An 18186-nucleotide genomic window follows, 5' to 3' on the forward strand; every position below is an offset into this window, starting at 1 on the left:
ACCTCATCACCCTTGCTGATACATCCAACCACTGCTGAGTCATCAGAAAACTTCTGGAGATGACCGGTCTCTGTGCAGTAGTTGAAGTCCGTGGTGTAGAGGGTGAAGAGGAAAGGAGAGAGAGGAGAGATTTGACCACGGGCCAGAGCTGCTCCAAGATGAGTCTCTCCAGGGTCTTCATGATGTGGGAGGTATGCGCCACAGGTCTGTAGTCCTTAGAGTCACCAGGGCGCGGCGTCTTCGGCACAGGAACTAGGCAGGACGTCTTCCACATCACCGGGACCCTCTGCACACTCAGGCTCATGTTGAAGACATGCTGAAGAACACCACAGAGCTGGATGGCACAGGTTTTGAGCACCCTGGGGCTGACACCATCAGGGCCTGCAGCTTTGCCAGAATGAAGTTTCCCCAGCTGTCTTCTAACATCTTCAGCTGTGATGGTCACTGTAGATTGGGGTGAGGGGGTAGGGGTAGAGGTGAGAGGGTGGCCTTCCCTTGAAGATGAGAGGCTGCAAGGAGGGTGAGGGGGAGAGAGTGGAGTAGGTGTTGTTGGGGGCAGAACAATCGACGTGTTGATGGTGATTTCTGTAGGGAGTGCAGGGGCCTGGGCATCAAATCTGTTAAAGAACAGATTAAGATAATTGGCCCATTTCACACTGCCTTCAACTCCACTGTTACCAGCTGACTTAAAACCAGTGATTGTTCTCATCCCTCTCCAGACCTCTCTGTTGTTGTTTTGCTGGAGTTTCCGCTCCAACTTCTTCCTATATTCCTCCTTAGCCTCTCTGATCTTGTACTTCAGGTGTCTCTGTGTGATTCTCATCTCCTCCTTGTTGCCAGCCCTGAAAGCCCTCTTCTTATCATTCAGGAGGGCCTTGATGTCCTTTGTTACCCACAGCTTGTTGTTAGGGTAACAGTGAACAGTCTCTACTGGCACAATGGAGTCTACACAGAAGTTGATGTAGTCCGTGATGCACTCTGTGAGCCCGTCGATGTCTTCTCCATTTGGCTCACAGAGTGCCTGCCAGTCTGTGACCTCAAAATATCCCTGCAGTTCCACATACACCTCTTCCGACCATCTCCTCACTGTCTTTATGGTTGCAGGCTGTCTTTTTACCAGAGGCAAATAAGTGGGACTGAGGTGTATGAGATTGTGGTCAGACCTTCCCAAAGGGGGGAGGGGAGAGGAGCTGTATGCACCCTTCACATTAGCATACATTAAGTTCAGGATCCTCACCTCTCTGGTGAAACAGTTCACGTACTGGGTGAAGTTAGGCAGTACCTTTGCCATGGTGACATGATTGAAGTCACCCGAGATAGCAATGAGTGCACTCGGGTGTCGAGTCTGTACCCGGGCTATGGCAGAGTGGATGACGTCACACGCCGAAGTTGGGTTGGCAGAAGGAGGAATGTAAACAGTCACCATGACAACATGTGAAAACTCTCGTGGCAGATAATATGGACGAAGACCAACAGCAAACAGTTCAATGTCCGGGCTGCCGATGCGCTCCTTGATAGTAATATGAGCAGGACTGCACCACCTGTTGTTCACCAGAAAGGCAAGCCCCCCTCCTTTCCGTTTACCGCTCCTGGTGCAGTCCCTGTCAGCCCGAACAGTTTGGAAGCCACCAATGGAAGCATTGTCGTCGGGAATGTCCTGATGCAGCCATGTTTCCGTAAAGCACATTAGACTACACTTCCGGCAAAACACAGCAAAAAGATGACAAGAGCTCTCTCCATCAGCATGTATTGGAGAGGGAACGTCTTAAAAAAATATTACAAACAAAAAAGTAAAACAAATATTTTAAAAAGATAGTTAAAAGTAAGAAAAATAAGAAAACTAGCAGGAGCAATCGTAACAGGCAGCATATACTCCGCACATGCGCACTAGAGATAAATGGATAGAGAAATTAATGGATAAATGGATAGAGAAATTAATGGGTCACATTACAAAGTCACGATGTAAGGAAATGCAATGAACAGTGTTGAAGTTATTCTTGTTGTCATTACTCCTCATAACTGGCCTTGTGTCTGTTGTTTGTTTTTCCAGACATGATCATTTCATCTCATCCAGCCTGTCATCATCCTCTCCCTCTTTGTTCGATGGCGCTGTCATCAGTACTGTGACCACAGCAACAAAGAAGCATTTCAGCACACTGCTGAGCCTTCTGGGAGGTCTGCTGATGAAGGAGCACCTCTACCCTGAGGCCCGGTACTTCCTGACTTTGACACATACACACACAAAAGGGACATGACAACTGAAACTATAGCAAAATGTATTTAGCACTAGCACCTTTTTAGATGTATTGATTTGAGCCAAAACACAGTCAGCCAGCCAACAAGGCCATAAGAAGCAACTGATGCTTGTGTGATTAGTAGCTGTGTATTACTGGCAAGACACAAATGTTATTGGTTACAATTGCTATGATACTTTTGTGTGCGTGTATCAGGAGGCTGCTGCTGACCTGGGCTCAGGAAATCTGTGTGTTGATGAAGAAGTCTGACACCTACAGCCCTCTCTTCTCCCTGCCTTCCTTCAGCAAGTTCTGCAGGGGCCTGCTTGCTAATGGTGAGCCCTGCATGTCTAACATGGCCAGTCAGGCATGTCCACAGGCCTGTAATTCTCAATTTTAGATTTATCATTTATTCTTCAGTAATTATGTTGCTGAATGATTTTTTTTCTTCTGTGGATAGGTCTAAATGAAGATCAAAGTATCTGCCTTCAGACCTGCCACAGCTTACAGGTCCTTTCATCATCTCTGTCCACTGAGCTGCTGCAAAGGTGAACATCATACAGACAAATGCACACAAGCTTAAACTGCTTACAGACAGTATTTTTTGTTTTCAATCAAAATAATGTTCTTGCTGTTCTGTTATTTGCTGCACTTACTCACTGTCCTACGTACTTTGTTGGCGTTCCATTAGGTGTGTGGATGTGTGCAGAGTTCAGTTGGTCCACTCAGCAGTTAGAGTGAGGCAGGCCTATGGCAAGCTGCTCAGGACAATCCCCCTTGATGTGGCTTTGAGGTAAGACTTGTTGTAACACTGAAGGGCATCTACAGTAAAATGGATCTATTTTCCACATACCAAATTGTTTTGACATTTTGTGTCAAAATCAAGTACTATTCAAGTCAATTTAATTGAAAGGAAGTGTTCTGAGTAAAGTCCATAATTTCCTAGTTTTTAATCTAATCTGGTTGTTGATCATATAATGCTCATTTAACACAATACAGATGTCCTTCATTTCATTTTCATGGTTGTGTGTATCCCTTAATGATGTGTATCTGATTTGTTTGTCCAAAGTAACCACGGCCACCCTGAGATGAGGGAGATCTCGCTGGCCATCCGCCACCACATGAGCCGACCACCAAGCAGCACCTTCCACCCCCAGGACTTCAGTGACCTCATCAGCTTCATCTTATATGGAGTTCTGCATCGTGGAGGGTACCTGTCACAGTAGTAGAGTGACCAACAGCATAGATTTTAGACCAACTCTGTTACCACACCTTTTCTCTTACAGTCAAGAGTCACACTGCTGTTATTTACTAGGACAGAGTTTGCCAAATTTTTAGATGTGCTGCTTTAAATCTGTCTGATATCAACCTTTCAGCCAACCTGTCTCATGTTGTGACAGACATTTACAGTAGGGAAAATGGTGGAGGGTATTTTTAAAATTGAAAAATATATTATTTCTTCCTTGTAGCCATAAGAATTATTATCATTAGAATTATGGCAAAATGCAGCTTTTTTTCCACTATGTTTTATATGATTTAGCTTAATGTTGACTACACTTCAGCAGTTACAGTAACCACTGTTTCAGAATACCCCACATGGAGTGCAGTGAGTCCCTCTGCAGTTAAATAACCTTGTGTGCATGTACACTGTTCACGCTGTCAGTGCCACTGTATGTATACATCATGATAACTGTGTGTCAGGTGGCACTGTAATGACACTTTCTAAGCTTAGCTGTTTTGTATCCACAGAAAGGATCCCTGGCTGGAGCGCCTGTACTACAGCTGCCAGCGGCTAGAGAAACGGGATGGCCGAGGAGGTGTAGATGGCAGCAAGCCAGGTGTAGTGCCACGAGCATTGTTGAAAACCGAGGCCGTGCTGTGGCAGTGGGCAGTGTGGGAGGCTGCACAGTTCACTGTACTGTCCAAACTCCGAACGCCACTGGGCCGAGCTCAGGACACCTTTCAGACCATTGAAGGTAAAGACGCTGTATCCAGTTAATATTCACAGTGGCTGAAGCTTTATTTGGTTTTTCAAGCCTTTTTTTGTCCCTCAGGCTTCTATGGCATGCAAGTATTGGACCTGTGACGTGTCTAGTGCATCGTTTTCTGTATAGGGACATTTCAGAATGCATTTGCTTTGGTCAATATGCAATAGCCATTTATTACAGAAAAGAAGGAAATCAGCAATTTCATTTATTATCATCATCAACATTGTGGTTCATGATCAGCACCCTAATCTGTAGTCCACCAGTGTACGCCACTCGTCCATTATTTTTCTTCTGTACCCCTGTGTTTTAGGCATGATCCGAAGCCTGGCTGCCCACAGTCTGAACCCAGAGCAGGATGTTGGCGCGTGGGCTGGTGCTGGAGGTGATGGGGATGGACACCACTCCAATCAGCTCCGTCTCGCTCTGCTGCTTCAGTACCTGGAGAACCTGGAGAAGCTTATGTACAACGCCTATGAAGGCTGTGCCAACGCTCTCACTGCCCCACCAAAGGTGTGTAAATAAAAGCTCCAGACACCACTGCTGGTTGAAGGTTTAAGTTTTTGACATTTTGATAATCTCAAAGGAGTTATGAGACCAGGGAATACATTTTGAATAGCCATTATTCATTAGTCACTAAAATGGGTTCAAAATGGCATGATGAATTTGCCTTTCTGCTTCTCAGGGCATCAGGACATTCTTCTACACCAATCGACAGACATGCCAAGACTGGCTGACGAGGATTCGCCTGGCACTGATGAGGGTCGGGCTTCTCTCTGGCCAACCAGCAGTAACCATTCGCCATGGCTTTGACCTGCTTACAGAGATTAAGAACAGCAGCACCCAGGTCAGTACAAATACACAGTCATCTCAAGTTATGTCAAGCTTTTTTTTGAGTGATGCTCTGTGTTCAGATGTAGTGTTATAGCAGGGACATGAAAACAATTTTTTGTCCAGACAAGCAGGCTTGATCCTCTGTAGCTTCTATATGTGCAACTTTAGGTGGCATCATTTATTATGTACTGCTATATGGTTATTTGATTATATGTTTTGGTGTGCTCATCAGGGTCCAGAGCTGGAGGTTCCTCTGACATTGCTGGTGGAGGCTCTATGTGAGCTGCGTTGTCCTGAGGCCATCCATGGCCTGGCAGCCTGGAGCCTCTCAACCACCGGCAGGAGTCTGGGCTGGCTGTCATCAGTCGCCCTGCAGGCTGAGGGACGGTAAGCAGCTGTAACCTATATAATCCTCACAAACTCAACCAAGTGATCCAACTCCATGTGTTGTGCTCTACTAAACACTGTGTGTCTGTGTGTGCCTGTAGGTTTGAGAAGGCAGCTCTGGAGTATCAAGATCAACTGTCAGCAGTTACAGGGATGGACTGCAGCATCAAAAGCTCTGAATGCTGTCTGCTCAAACTCTCCAGCAACACAAGTAGCCCCAAACACACCAGCAATGGTAACAGCATATATGCAGCTTTAGTGCACTTCAGCAACCATGAAATAATGTTTGGTTTCTCCTGTATTTGTCTCTCAGTCATTAAATGTCTAGATTTATGACCCCGTAATTAAATTTAAGTCAAAGAAGAACTTGTACAGGCTTGTGGTGATAGAAAGTGAAATATGTGTAGCTCTAATGATGTCCCAAGGTACTGGGACAGATGTGAACCTAATTTTTTTTAAATGGCTTAAAATAATGCTTAGATATAATAATAATAATAATAATAATCATCAAATGTATCGTAGGACTGCTGCTCAAAATGGGTTTTTTGGGGGGGCTCTTTTGAAAAGGTGACAGCAGGAAGACTGTGCTGCTAAAGTCCAGTGAGTGCTCTCCTGAGGTGATCAACTTCCTAGCCAACAAAGCGTGTCAGTGTTACGTGGCACTCTGTGATTGGGCATCTGTTAAGGAATGGCAGGCCACCATCCACGCCCTCAAACAGAACTCCAGCAATCCAGTTGGCATCAATCTGAGGACAGACTTCAACTACATCCAGGCTCTGAGCCGCTTTGAAGAGGGAGATCTGGAAGAGTGTGGAGCTCAGCTGGAGCTGCTGCCTGGAGAGGACTACAGCTCGCTCTCCAGCAGTAAGGACAAGCTGGGTAAGCAGATCTTTTGTTCACCAAGACAGAATCATAATGACCAGATTTTAATGCAATGTGATAAAAAAATTTTTTTTTGTTTCTGTGTCAGATCTGAAAAGGCTTCTGCCCTCCATGAGTCCAGATCCAACTGAGCTGCAGAGAGCCATCGAGGTACAGCTCCTGCGCAGTGCTGTTAGCGCCATGACCAAAGCCATTCAACAGCAGGAACAACGGACCACAGTCAATCCAGAGTGAGTATTTACACAGAGACCTGCAAATGCCCTGTGATAGCCCTGTCATAGTTCTTGTGGTGTATTGGCAACAGAAACCAGGATCAGGTCCTGAATGGTTCAGGGATCCATCATGGGTCACGTTCTGATTAAATAAAACTAACCTGTAAGATGTTCTGTCTGACCATGGCTTGTGTTTGTGCTGCTGTGAAGAGTTTTTGATGCAGCCATGTTGTTTTAAATATGGTGAGAACGGCACACATTTTCAAACTCTGTCTCTTACCCTTAGCTGTAAACATAAAAAGTGCCTTCTTCTTCTACTTCTGTAACAAATTGAAGAAGAGAACTAGAGCGACAAGTTTAAACCGTGGCTCCAGTCTCACCTCTGCACAGCTGGCTAGTCGCAGCATGAAGTGGGTGTAAATGATGTATTGTGTGTTTAATAACGTTACAGAGATGGTTGGATACAGCCCCCTCAAAAAGTGAAAATGATTGGGTAGGGGGGTTCCAAACCCATGCTAGTATATTGGCAGATTATGTGGTCTATAAACACTTAACTTAAGCTGCTAATTTTCAGAAGCATCACTGCAACCAAGAAGATGGACTTGGCTTTGTAAATAGCAATGTGAGCATACTTGTACTTTTAGTTAACTTTTCAGTTATGCAGTCTCTGACTAATTCATATGCTGTGATGTTGCAGTACTTTGGTGCGCTGCCTGAAACAGACTGGACGGATCTGCTTGGGACCTCTGCGCCTGTCCACCCTCACTCTGTCTGATGCCCTGCCCACCCTGCCCACCCTGCAACTCCACTGCGCTGCCACCCTGGAGAACACACTTGCTGGACAAGAAGTATGTACACCTTCACTTTGTATTTGACTGTATATGTAGTATAAATGGAATGCATTTACATTGGTGTCGCTAAGTATTGTTTTCTCAGTGATTATCGGTTTGGACACCAGAGAATGTCAAAGTAAAGTAAAATACCAAACATCCCTCATTCTTTGTTAAAGACCAAGATAATAACACTGTTATGACGCTGCTGGCAAAGTAATGTAGTGTGTTACATCTAAAACGCTTGCCTTAGATGCAAAACAAAATTTCATTGTTGACCAAAGAAAACAAGCATGGGAATTAATTCCACCCTGTGTGGTGTTTGTATTCTTTGCAGGACGGTGTGATTCCTCTGTCCAGTGAAGCTCTGAGCTCTTGTAAGCAACAGGATGTTCAGCCTTTCCTTCAGGCTCTTAGATACACCATGTTCCAGAGACAACTCCTCCACAAAGTCAAAGGTAATTATCAATGACTAGAATAGTTGCATTAGCAGTATTGACACATTTTTTACAGTATCTAGTTGCTGTTGTAATGTACTAAAGTTTTAGTGCTGTGATGAATGAGTGGGTTGATGCTTCATTGAAACATTACAAATTCCAGTCGACAATGGAATTCAACAGCAGAGAACATCTCTGTAGAGATCCTTTCCATAATGTTGTCATACACTTGGAATAACAATCTGAGCCTGTCACTGGAAAAATCAAGCAATTCTAGTGGACATTCTTTGAATGGCACAATTCCCCTAAGGATAACGTTGCAGCCCGTTTTGCAGCTGCCAGCTGAGGCGATCTACAATTTCTAGTATATATAGTTTTTGTACCTGCCAGTCATTTTGAACTCAAAATATTTGAAAAAAAAAAGGGTTGAGGGTTTAGAAATTACAGAGTTGCACTATAATTTAAGAGTATAGATTCTGACTGTCACTTTTATTTGTTCCAGAAATTGTTTACATGTTTGGGTGGGTGAGTAATGTGTGTTTCACAGTCAACACAACATAGTAGTTGACTGGAGATCGCCCAGCTCTGATATGGCTGAAAATGATCAGTAAACAGTTTAATCAGTCTGATATTTGAAGTGGACCTACACAGGTCTTATATTTGTCTGCATGAGGCTCTTGAGTCTTCATCAAGGCCTTTCTTCTCCAGGGTACTCTTCCTCCATAGATGGCCACCTAATGGAGCTTTGTCTGACCGCTGTCAAATTTGCCCGGAAAAAAGGCAACATTGCACTGGCATCCCGCCTGCTCAGCCAATGCAGTGATGGTACACAAGAAGAGGAGCATCAGGACGAGCTGAGCCAGGCCTTCAGGCGTCTTACTCTGGAGGGCACCCTGGGGGAGAAATGGGGACCGGAGCTGCAGATAGAAAAGGCCAAAGTCCTGAGAACTGCAGGTGAGAAACCGAGAGAGAAAATGATTCTGTGTGACCCAACACACACAGACCACAATGATGCAGAGCATTTTGAATGTTTGAAGAGACACATGGGTCACTAATTGCCAGCTGATGAAGACATAAAGGCCGAAACCAGCTGACACATTTATTGTTCAGTGTCCCCAGGACACAGTCTTCAGTTTCCTCTGAGCAGCGTCTCTGTCCACAGGCCAGTCCTTGACAGCCATGGAGATGCTGAGCAGGGCCGCTCTGTCCTACTGCCATGTGGGGAAGAATGAAGGTGCTGCCTGCCGCTCACTGCTGACACTCTGCAAGTGGCTGTTGGCTGACTGGAAGGACATGACACCTCAGCTGAAACAGGCATGCTCACTATACAGTTTCACCCTAATTGTGGTTTATTCTGAATTTACGTGGTTTGAAATATAAGCCTGGTATGTGCATGTTTCAGAGGTATATAATTTCGCATTTGTATGTGTAAAATGTAAAATAATGAAATAGTTATTGGCATGTTTGCACAGTGCTTCTTAGCTATCAAATGCTGTGGCAGTTGACATAAAGTAACAGAGACTTTATAAGGACTGGTTATGTTCTGGCATAGGTGGTAAAGAAGTCGGGAGCAATAAACTCATCCAATGCTGTGGGCAGCATATCACCTTTGAGCCGGAATATCTCTGCTCTGCTGGAGCTTCCCCTTGAGGACCAAGGCATTCCCCACATCATCGCTGAGACCACAGGTAGCGCTAACACCACAAACTCACCCAGATTATTGAGACACATTAAAGTAACCACAAGCGTCTTCATACCTCTAAACAGATGTAAACATCCAGATATGTCTATATGTATAAACATCTAAACAACCAGTGTCTTGCACCTTTTCTAATACATGTAACATTAAACATACATTAAATCATTATAGATGGCTGGTACAGTGGTCTGTTTGATTCTAGCTACATTTTAATCTTGGGTGTCTTTCCTGGGCAGTGAGTGTGGGTGTTGGGGAACCAGATTTCGTGTTGGGCCAACTCTACCAGCTCTCCACCAGCCTGGCTCCAGAAATGGCCAAGTCATGGGCTGCCCTTGCCAGCTGGGCTTACCGCTGGGGCAGGAAGGTGGTGGATAATGCCAGGTTAGTGGACCCAGTGAAATAGATGTATAGTTACCGCTCAGAGCTTCGCCTGTGTGATCTAATACAATTAACTCCACCACTGTAAAATTTGTAACATTCACTTGTTGCTTGTCATTACTGTTGAGTAGCATAATTTGTGTACAAAACATGATAAACGTGTACATATGAATGTCTGAAATTGTAACCAGTAACTAAGGTAAATGTAGTGGAGTATAAAGTACAATAGTTCCATCTGAATTGTAGTGCAGTCTAAAATACTGAAGTAAAAGTATAAATGCCTCAAATTTTAACTTGGAGTCAATGTACTTGGTTACATTCCACCACTGATTATATGACCTTGGATTCCCATCAGCCCTATAAGCCACACACTAAAGAAATATTTATTCTGATTTCTTTTTTTCCCTCCAGCCAAGGGGAGGGATTGCCTCTTCTTCCTGGGGAGAAGAAGGAGATAGAGGAACTGCTGCCAGCAACCACCAGTGAAGAAGACAAGGACACCATCTTCAGCATTCTCGGACAGGCCATGTGTCGACCCACTGGCATACAGGTAGAGTCTTCCCTTTGTCTTTGAGAAACAGATATATTTTATAACTGCAAAAACTGCATTAGGTCTCTTAACCACTTGAGAAGAATCGGTCATCCAGAAATCACAGATGCAAAGGAAAATTTGTATTTTGAAAGATTAACTTTTTCAACAACTACTCTATTGGAGATTGGTTGAGAGGGATCTCAAACACCTTTTGAGAGTCTTGTCTGGGCTTGCCTAAGCAAATCTAAAGAAACTTTCACAATTGTTAAAACTCTTTTGCAGATTTTTTCACCTGGTGTATGACTGATAATAGATATATGCTGTACTACTATCTGTGATACTTTTATTCATATGGAATAGACAGATATGAGCTGTTCACATGTGTGTACTGAAAATAATAGACACATACATGTTTATTGCTTATTCTAGTATATTTTCTAATGTTTGTTTTTTTAAAAAAAAAACAGTAGTTGTCCAGTTCCCAAAGACCAACTATATCTCAGAAACTACAAGGAGCAAAATCAAGTACTTGGTTTCTATGAACTCATAAATTAAACACCTTAATAATAACCCTTAATGAGTTTTGTGCTCCAGATTTAAAAATCAGCTTCTTGCTGTGATGGAGGGAGCAAATATTTTGATCTATTGGCACTGAATGGGGCATGTGAGGGTGGCGTGGGACTGGTCTAATAGCACCTCTTGTTTCATCGGACCCAGCTTTTTCAATAACAGCTCAGTGCTTAGCAGTGCAGATTGTTCTGATCCTACATTTCTGTTTGGTGTCAGGATGAGGACATGGCTCTACAGCAGGAAGACGATGAGGATGACATGGTAGACGTGATCTGGCGGCAGCTCACTAGCTCCTGCCCCTGGCTGGGGGAGGTGGGCCAGCCTGTCACAGATGGCCTGATCCGTGTTTGGAGAAGGGTTGTGGACCGCATCTTCGGCCTCTACCGGGTCTCTTGCCAGGCCTATTTTACCTTCCTCAAGCTCAATGCTGGACAGGTGAGACCAAATGACTGTGAACCAGTGTGTTAATGTTGAAGACCCTGATTGGGAGTCAGTCCCTTATCCTGAGTGTCTTTTGTGTTTTAGGTCCCTATAGATGAGGATGACCCTAAACTCCTGCTGTCCTGTCACAGCAGCAAACAGAGCAATGACGACGTGATCGTCATGGCAACTCTGCGATTACTCCGTCTGCTGGTGAAGCATGCTGGAGAACTAAGGGAAGGGCTTGAGCTGGGCTTAGCCTCCACTCCCACAGCACCCTGGAGGGGTATGTAACACTGCAAAATAAGCATCCACACAAATTCTTTACATGCAAGCAAAAAGTTTGATTATGATATATCTCAAAGATTTTGTTCTGGTCCTGTGTGACCTTAAAGTGTCCTGTGTGCACAGGAATATGTTTAGATTAAGAGTTTTAAGAGTAGGAGGCATGAGCTGGTCAGACCCAGAAAGAGGTTTCATTTTGATTTAATTGGCTAGAACAAGTATATGACAATACACAAATAGCAGATGCATTCATGTTAGAGGTACAAAACATTATTATTTTACTAGTAAAATTTGCCTTTTGTTAACTTTACACACTCATGTCTACCAAGTTCATTAGAAGTGAGTCTTGGATGGTCAGATTTGAAACCCCCAAACATACGAACTGGTTCTTTTCTAGCATAACCCGACCCTTGCCGCTGCCTTTCATATCCTGATGATGTGTGTTCTCCTCAGGTATAATCCCCCAGCTCTTCTCTCGTCTCAACCATCCAGAGGCATACATCCGACAGAGCATATGCAGCCTGCTATGTCGAGTAGCCCAGGACTCCCCACATCTGATCCTCTACCCTGCCATTGTGGGCTCACTGTCCCTGGGGGGGGAGGCTCAGAATGCAGGTATTCTTAAATTCTGTTGATCAGGATATGGCAGCCTTTTTTTCCTGAAAGTCTTTGATGTATATTACTCATTTGGTTAGAGGTGTTTCCTTATCTTCACTGCAACTAGACACTGAAAAAAAAAAAGTTTTAGGCTTAATGACAATAAAAATGTGCAGGACATGTCAGTAAAAATGTGAATATTGTAGATCTGATGATAAAATGTGTTGACAGGGAGTAAATTGCCATCAGCCCTGCCCACCTTCTTGGGCAGTATGCAAGGAGAGGGCCTGGATGGGGAGGAGGAGGGGGCAGAGGAGGAGGAGGAGCAGCAGGAGAGTGTTGGGCAAGGAGGAGCTCCTGAGGAGCTGACAACCTTCTGCACCAGTCAAGACCAAGCCATGATGCAGGACTGTTACAGCAAGATCGTGGAGAAACTGTCCCTTGCAAACCCTACCATGGTGCTTCAGGTAAAAGGCTAAAATAAAAATCAACCACAGTTTTCTCCAAAGGAATCAAAGACAACCTAAGAATGTGTCTTTACTAGCTAGTTACATAAAGGTATAAGTAGTCCTGGCTGTGTGTACACAGCTTTTGAGAAGATATTTAATAAGAAAGCATCTGTCATGGTGGATGGTAGGGCCTTTTAAATGTGATTTATGCTGTTGCCGTTGGAACCTGCTTAATCAGTCATGTGGTGTGACCAGGTCCAACAACTGGTCGGTGAGCTGCGCAGAGTGACCTTACTGTGGGATGAACTGTGGCTGGGGGTGCTACAACAGCAGCACATGCATGTCCTGCGTAGGATCCAACAGCTGGAGGATGAGGTTAAGAGGGTGCAGAACAACAACACACTGCGCAGGTGAGACCCACCTACTTCAACCCTAGAAGCTGAGCATGTTTCAGGTTGATTCTTCTTTAACAGCAGTTGTGGTTCACAAGTCACTAACTTTACTTTATATGCAAGTGTTGTTTATATGGAGCAGCATTTCCTGGTATAGATGACACCCATTTCCCCCCTGGTTTATTTCATTTCTATTTGTTTAAGATATGATCGTATTATTCAATACTTTTTTTCTGTTTATTTCCTGCACAGTAGAGTAATTTGTAACAAAAAATGCAATATTATTGTCAGCCTATTTTTTTATTGTATGTTTTATTATCCATTACCCATCTGACTGTAGAATGTCTGCTCATTTTTGCTCGCTCTCAATTACTTTTCACCCCTATTGAAGCTATATTTGGTGGTGATCTTGGCTTTCGATTTCCTTGGGTCAGTGAGCCTCTGGGACCGGATTGTGTTGGGGTACTTGGACCCTGTTATGCTTGCTTGCATGTCTAATTTGACTCTTTGTTGTGCTGCAGGGATGAAAAGATTGCCATTATGCGGGAGAAGCACTCTGCTCTGATGCGTCCTGTGGTTTTCGCTCTGGATCACGTCTGCAGCATCACAGCAGCTCCAGCAGAGACACCACATGAGACCTGGTTCCAGCAGACCTACGGCGATGCCATCATCTCTGCCCTGGAGCGACTGAAGAACCCCGCCAATCCTGCGAACCCTGCCAGTAGCTGGCTCCCCTTCAAGCAGGTGTGTGTTTGTATGCGTTTGTATATGCCTTTCAATCACTATGGACAGACAGATCTTTTTGCATGGATGTAGGCGTATTATTGGTTGTGTATGTGTATACTTTCTAAATATTATTAATGCCAATCATTATGCAGTGTACATAAGAGAAAAAAAAATTGTGTTGTGTGTGTGTGTTGGTCAGATAATGATGAGCCTCCAGCAGCGTGCTCAGAAGAGAGCCAGTTATCTGCTTCATCTGGATGAGATCAGTCCGCGCCTGGTGTCTATGACCACAACAGAGATGGCCCTGCCAGGCGAGGTGTCTGCATCAGACGCTGTCACCATACAGAGTGTAGGCAACACCATCACCATCCTGCCCACCAAGACCAAGCCAAAGAAGCTCTTCTTCCTGGGCTCAGATGGACGCAACTACCCGTACCTTTTTAAAGGTAGGAGACAAGCTCAGCAATGTGTGCGAAAATAATAAATAAAGATGGAAAGAATAGTGTGTGAAGAATAGGCAAGAATACCTGAATCTGAGCTGTTTCAAGAATAGCATTCAGTCTTTTAACAGAGAGGCATAAATCCAGTACCCATACTAGTAGACCTAAAGTGATAGGATAAAAATAGAGTACTTTTGATACTCCTCCTCGCTCACTCATATTCCGAGTTTTTCCTGAGATAAACTTTCCCCATTTCATGCATTTATTTGAAACATCACTGGCATGTACTATAGTTATACTTGCCACGATTGTCAATTTTAATCAGATAATATGGTTGCTAATTTCTATGGCTAACAAATGATTAAATGAATGAGAATGATGGTCTAAAGTATGAAAAGAAGATTTGCGTTGTAATATGTTTCTCGTCTAATACTCTGTGACTTATGTTTGTGGTTAACAAGATCTCATTCCAGAGAAGTTGTTACTTGGGATTATCCACATACCTCACAATTTTTGTAGGGACTATTTCTCAGAGTGTAGAAAGTTATTTTTAGTAAAAACAGGTCATTGACATTTGTGGACCTCCAATTTGAAGGCTAAATTACTTGATAATTATTTGACACCGTACTTGATGTAATGGTTGAAGATTGATAATTAAGTGATCAAAATCTTGTCACTCAGGTCTGGAGGATTTGCATTTGGATGAGCGCATCATGCAGTTTTTGTCGATTGTCAACACCATGTTCACCAAGATCAACCAGCAAGAGCAGCCACGCTTCCATGCCCGCCACTACTCTGTAACCCCCCTCGGAACCCGATCGGGGCTCATCCAGTGGGTGGACGGAGCCACGCCACTCTTTGGCCTTTATAAGCGCTGGCAGCAAAGGGAGGCCGTGCTGCAGGCTCAGAAGGTAACATTCTCTTCTGTACTATGGTAGTGAGTAAACATTGACTGGACCAGGCCATTTTCTAACCAGCTCTCCTTTTGCAGCTCCATGTTCTCAGCCATTACAATTCAAATGTTTTTCATCTGAGCTAAGTTGGCATATGCTTCTTGGTTTTCCTGACCAGGCCCAAGATTCATTCCAGCAACAGCCAGTGCCTCCAGTACCCCGCCCCAGTGAGCTCTACTACAGCCGCATCGGACCGGCTCTGAAGGCGGTGGGGCTCAGTCTAGATGTGACACGAAGAGACTGGCCTCTCAGCGTCATGAAGGAGGTGTTGAAAGAGTTAATGGAGGCTACGCCTTCCAACCTGCTGGCCAAGGAGCTGTGGTGTTCCTGCACCACACCTAGCGAGTGGTGGAGGGTCACTCAGGTAACCATGTTTTTTTTTTTAAATGATGTGTGATGTGATTTGAAATTTTCCTTAATGTCATAATGTAAATTTTGAGCACACTTTCTCTGCCATTCTTGTGCGACTAGCTGGCTAGCTTGAGCCTTGTTGAAGACTGTGGTCATATGTGTCGCGTGTTCGTTTTTTTCGATGAAGGACAGGCAACTTCTCTCATTTAAGGTGTTTTATTTTCTGTGTGAATAAGTAGTGAGCTTGGCCAAGGACACAGTCTGAGCTCTGAAAACCACAGTCAGCAAACTGTTAGTCTGTAGCCAACAGGTCCCAGAGTGAGCCCCGAAACACGTATATAGTAACAGTTTATACATTCCAGCAAGAATACAATTATTTTTGATTGGTCGGCTAGTTGGAGAGTAACCGCGGTTTAGACTTGGCCCTCCCTTCGTTGGTGCACAGGCTGGTCCCAGCCTCTTGGCATCATGGCCTTCCATCCAGTAGCCGCACCTGTAAAAAAAGTATCCTCCCTGGTGACCTTTCACTGTCATGTGAGTGCTTCTTACAATAGTCATTCTGAGAGCGTCCCTCCCCTGCAGCTATCTCATCCTCCCGTTACAATGACGGCCTTCCACCAGCCTTGTCCTTGGAGCTCCCAGTATAGGGTGTGTAATGTAGTGCATGTAAGCGTGCTTGTGCTTCCTTGCCATAAACGTCCCACCTGATCGTCATGTGTCTGGCCCTTCAGAACCTGGGGCCAGTGCTTGTTCCCCCCTTTAGCAACTATGTTCGCAGATGGGCAGGTTAATAGTCCAGTCATTTCATGTGGTCCAGATGACATGATTACAGTCCTGTAAGAGCCACAAACAGAATTTTTTTTTCATTTGTTTTTTGGTCACAGTAGTATATTTACTTATTTATTGCAGTCAGGCTGAGAATTTCAACCAGTATAAGAAAAGCTGCTTCTAAAATAAGTTGCAGACCCTACCTTTATGGGATGTTTAGAAACGTCATCATTGTTCAACATTCTCTTTAGTTGATGTTCCTTTTCTTTATGCTCCTGCAGTCCTACGCCAGATCCACTGCTGTCATGTCGATGGTGGGATACATCATCGGCCTTGGTGACCGTCATCTCGACAATGTATTGATTGACATGACCACTGGAGAGGTGGTGCACATTGACTATAATGTATGCTTTGAAAAAGGTGAGTTTCCACTGGTTTACTTGACTGTGTGTCTGAATGCTGTTAAGAACCCCTTCATATCAAACTTGTAGTTTCTACATTGTCTTATTAGCTGCTTTTCTTGGTGTGTCTGTGTCTTTCTGTGTGTGTGTGTCTCTCTCTCTCTCTCTAGGGAAGAGCCTGCGGGTGCCAGAGAAGGTCCCATTCAGGATGACCCACAACATTGAGACTGCTCTGGGAGTCACTGGGGTGGAGGGCATCTTTAGGCTGTCCTGTGAACAGGTGACTATCGTGTTACCTTCTACTGGATTCCATCACCTTCACACAAAATTTTGTGTGTGTGTATATATGCATCCCTGTTGACCTGAAGGCAAATAGTGCTTGCTGATGGTGCTGCTCTGCTGAATAAGTGCTGAAAGTCAGATGTGTCATTTCAGGTGGTTCAGATGATGCGCCGGGGCAGAGAGACCCTACTGACCCTGCTGGAAGCCTTTGTCTATGATCCCCTAGTCGACTGGACCGCTGGAGGGGAGGTGGGCTTCGCTGGTGCAGTGTATGGAGGAGGAGGCCAACAGGCTGACAGCAAGCAGAGCAAGAGGGAGATGGAGAGAGACATCACACGCTCTCTCTTCTCCTCTAGGGTGGCCGAGATTAAGGTGAGGTCATATTAGAGGTTCATTGGCTTGAAGGGCCCATCTCAGATTGCAGTTAAATATAGATTAATATGTATACATTTTCAGCAGGTGACAAAGTTTTTGTGTAAGAGTTGAGGCAATAAGGCAGCGAAGTGCAGACTGCTGGGTCCAGACTAGGGCAAAGTTATGATTAGACCCTGGGAACCCAAGATTCATCAGTACAGCACTCAAATGGTTCAGGAGCAAAGCGTCTGAGGGTTTTGAATGTGACTGGTGTACTGTGTGGACTTCGTGCAGGTGAACTGGTTTAAGAATCGTGATGAGATGCTCGCAGTGCTGCCACAAGTGGAAGAGGCCGTGGAGGAGTACCTTGTCCTACAGGACCTGCTCTGCCAGGGGGAGAAACTACAGGCCAAACTTCAAGAGGAGATGGCCTTCCTGGAGGGGGCAGAGAACCATCCAGACCATCTCATCCTCACCCTGGAGCAAAGGTCTGAAACAGCAAAATGCTTTCTTTCTTTTTTTTCTCCAAAGCCATATTAAAATGAATGTTTGCTACTGAGAAGTAATTCTACATGAAATATGTCTGTGTTAATAAGATTATTAAATTAAAAGATTATCATGAATTAGACTCACCACAAAATGGTCAGTTAACTTTTAAAATACCCAAGACGTTTATGAGAATCTCACAGCACTGCCACTGCTACAGTTAAAATGCATTTAAAGAGTCGTCATCACTTCAGCAGTGATCAACAATGTGACCATGGGACACAATCTTTGTGTTAAGTTTT

At 44.4% G+C, this 18186-nt stretch overlaps 1 protein-coding gene across 1 annotated transcript in view; it reads left to right on the plus strand.

The window, feature by feature from the left end:
- The window catches only part of smg1 (SMG1 nonsense mediated mRNA decay associated PI3K related kinase), a 48300-nt gene that overhangs the window by 18387 nt on the left and 11727 nt on the right, over window positions 1–18186 (plus strand). The window contains exons 15-46 of the mRNA XM_070847647.1: window positions 2051–2212; window positions 2451–2569; window positions 2695–2782; window positions 2926–3027; window positions 3304–3444; window positions 3984–4210; window positions 4533–4732; window positions 4905–5066; window positions 5286–5440; window positions 5542–5675; window positions 6008–6319; window positions 6411–6552; window positions 7232–7382; window positions 7702–7822; window positions 8510–8755; window positions 8964–9115; window positions 9354–9489; window positions 9737–9881; window positions 10290–10428; window positions 11197–11415; window positions 11506–11686; window positions 12139–12300; window positions 12514–12749; window positions 12987–13141; window positions 13645–13867; window positions 14049–14295; window positions 14971–15200; window positions 15361–15606; window positions 16643–16781; window positions 16933–17042; window positions 17198–17416; window positions 17693–17886. Coding sequence (XP_070703748.1) covers window positions 2051–2212; window positions 2451–2569; window positions 2695–2782; window positions 2926–3027; window positions 3304–3444; window positions 3984–4210; window positions 4533–4732; window positions 4905–5066; window positions 5286–5440; window positions 5542–5675; window positions 6008–6319; window positions 6411–6552; window positions 7232–7382; window positions 7702–7822; window positions 8510–8755; window positions 8964–9115; window positions 9354–9489; window positions 9737–9881; window positions 10290–10428; window positions 11197–11415; window positions 11506–11686; window positions 12139–12300; window positions 12514–12749; window positions 12987–13141; window positions 13645–13867; window positions 14049–14295; window positions 14971–15200; window positions 15361–15606; window positions 16643–16781; window positions 16933–17042; window positions 17198–17416; window positions 17693–17886 — 5595 coding nt within the window. The remainder of the gene's footprint in view (window positions 1–2050; window positions 2213–2450; window positions 2570–2694; window positions 2783–2925; window positions 3028–3303; window positions 3445–3983; window positions 4211–4532; window positions 4733–4904; window positions 5067–5285; window positions 5441–5541; window positions 5676–6007; window positions 6320–6410; window positions 6553–7231; window positions 7383–7701; window positions 7823–8509; window positions 8756–8963; window positions 9116–9353; window positions 9490–9736; window positions 9882–10289; window positions 10429–11196; window positions 11416–11505; window positions 11687–12138; window positions 12301–12513; window positions 12750–12986; window positions 13142–13644; window positions 13868–14048; window positions 14296–14970; window positions 15201–15360; window positions 15607–16642; window positions 16782–16932; window positions 17043–17197; window positions 17417–17692; window positions 17887–18186) is intronic.

The sequence above is a fragment of the Pempheris klunzingeri genome, chromosome 17, assembly GCF_042242105.1.
Source record: "Pempheris klunzingeri isolate RE-2024b chromosome 17, fPemKlu1.hap1, whole genome shotgun sequence".
NCBI classification, from domain to species: domain Eukaryota; kingdom Metazoa; phylum Chordata; class Actinopteri; order Acropomatiformes; family Pempheridae; genus Pempheris; species Pempheris klunzingeri.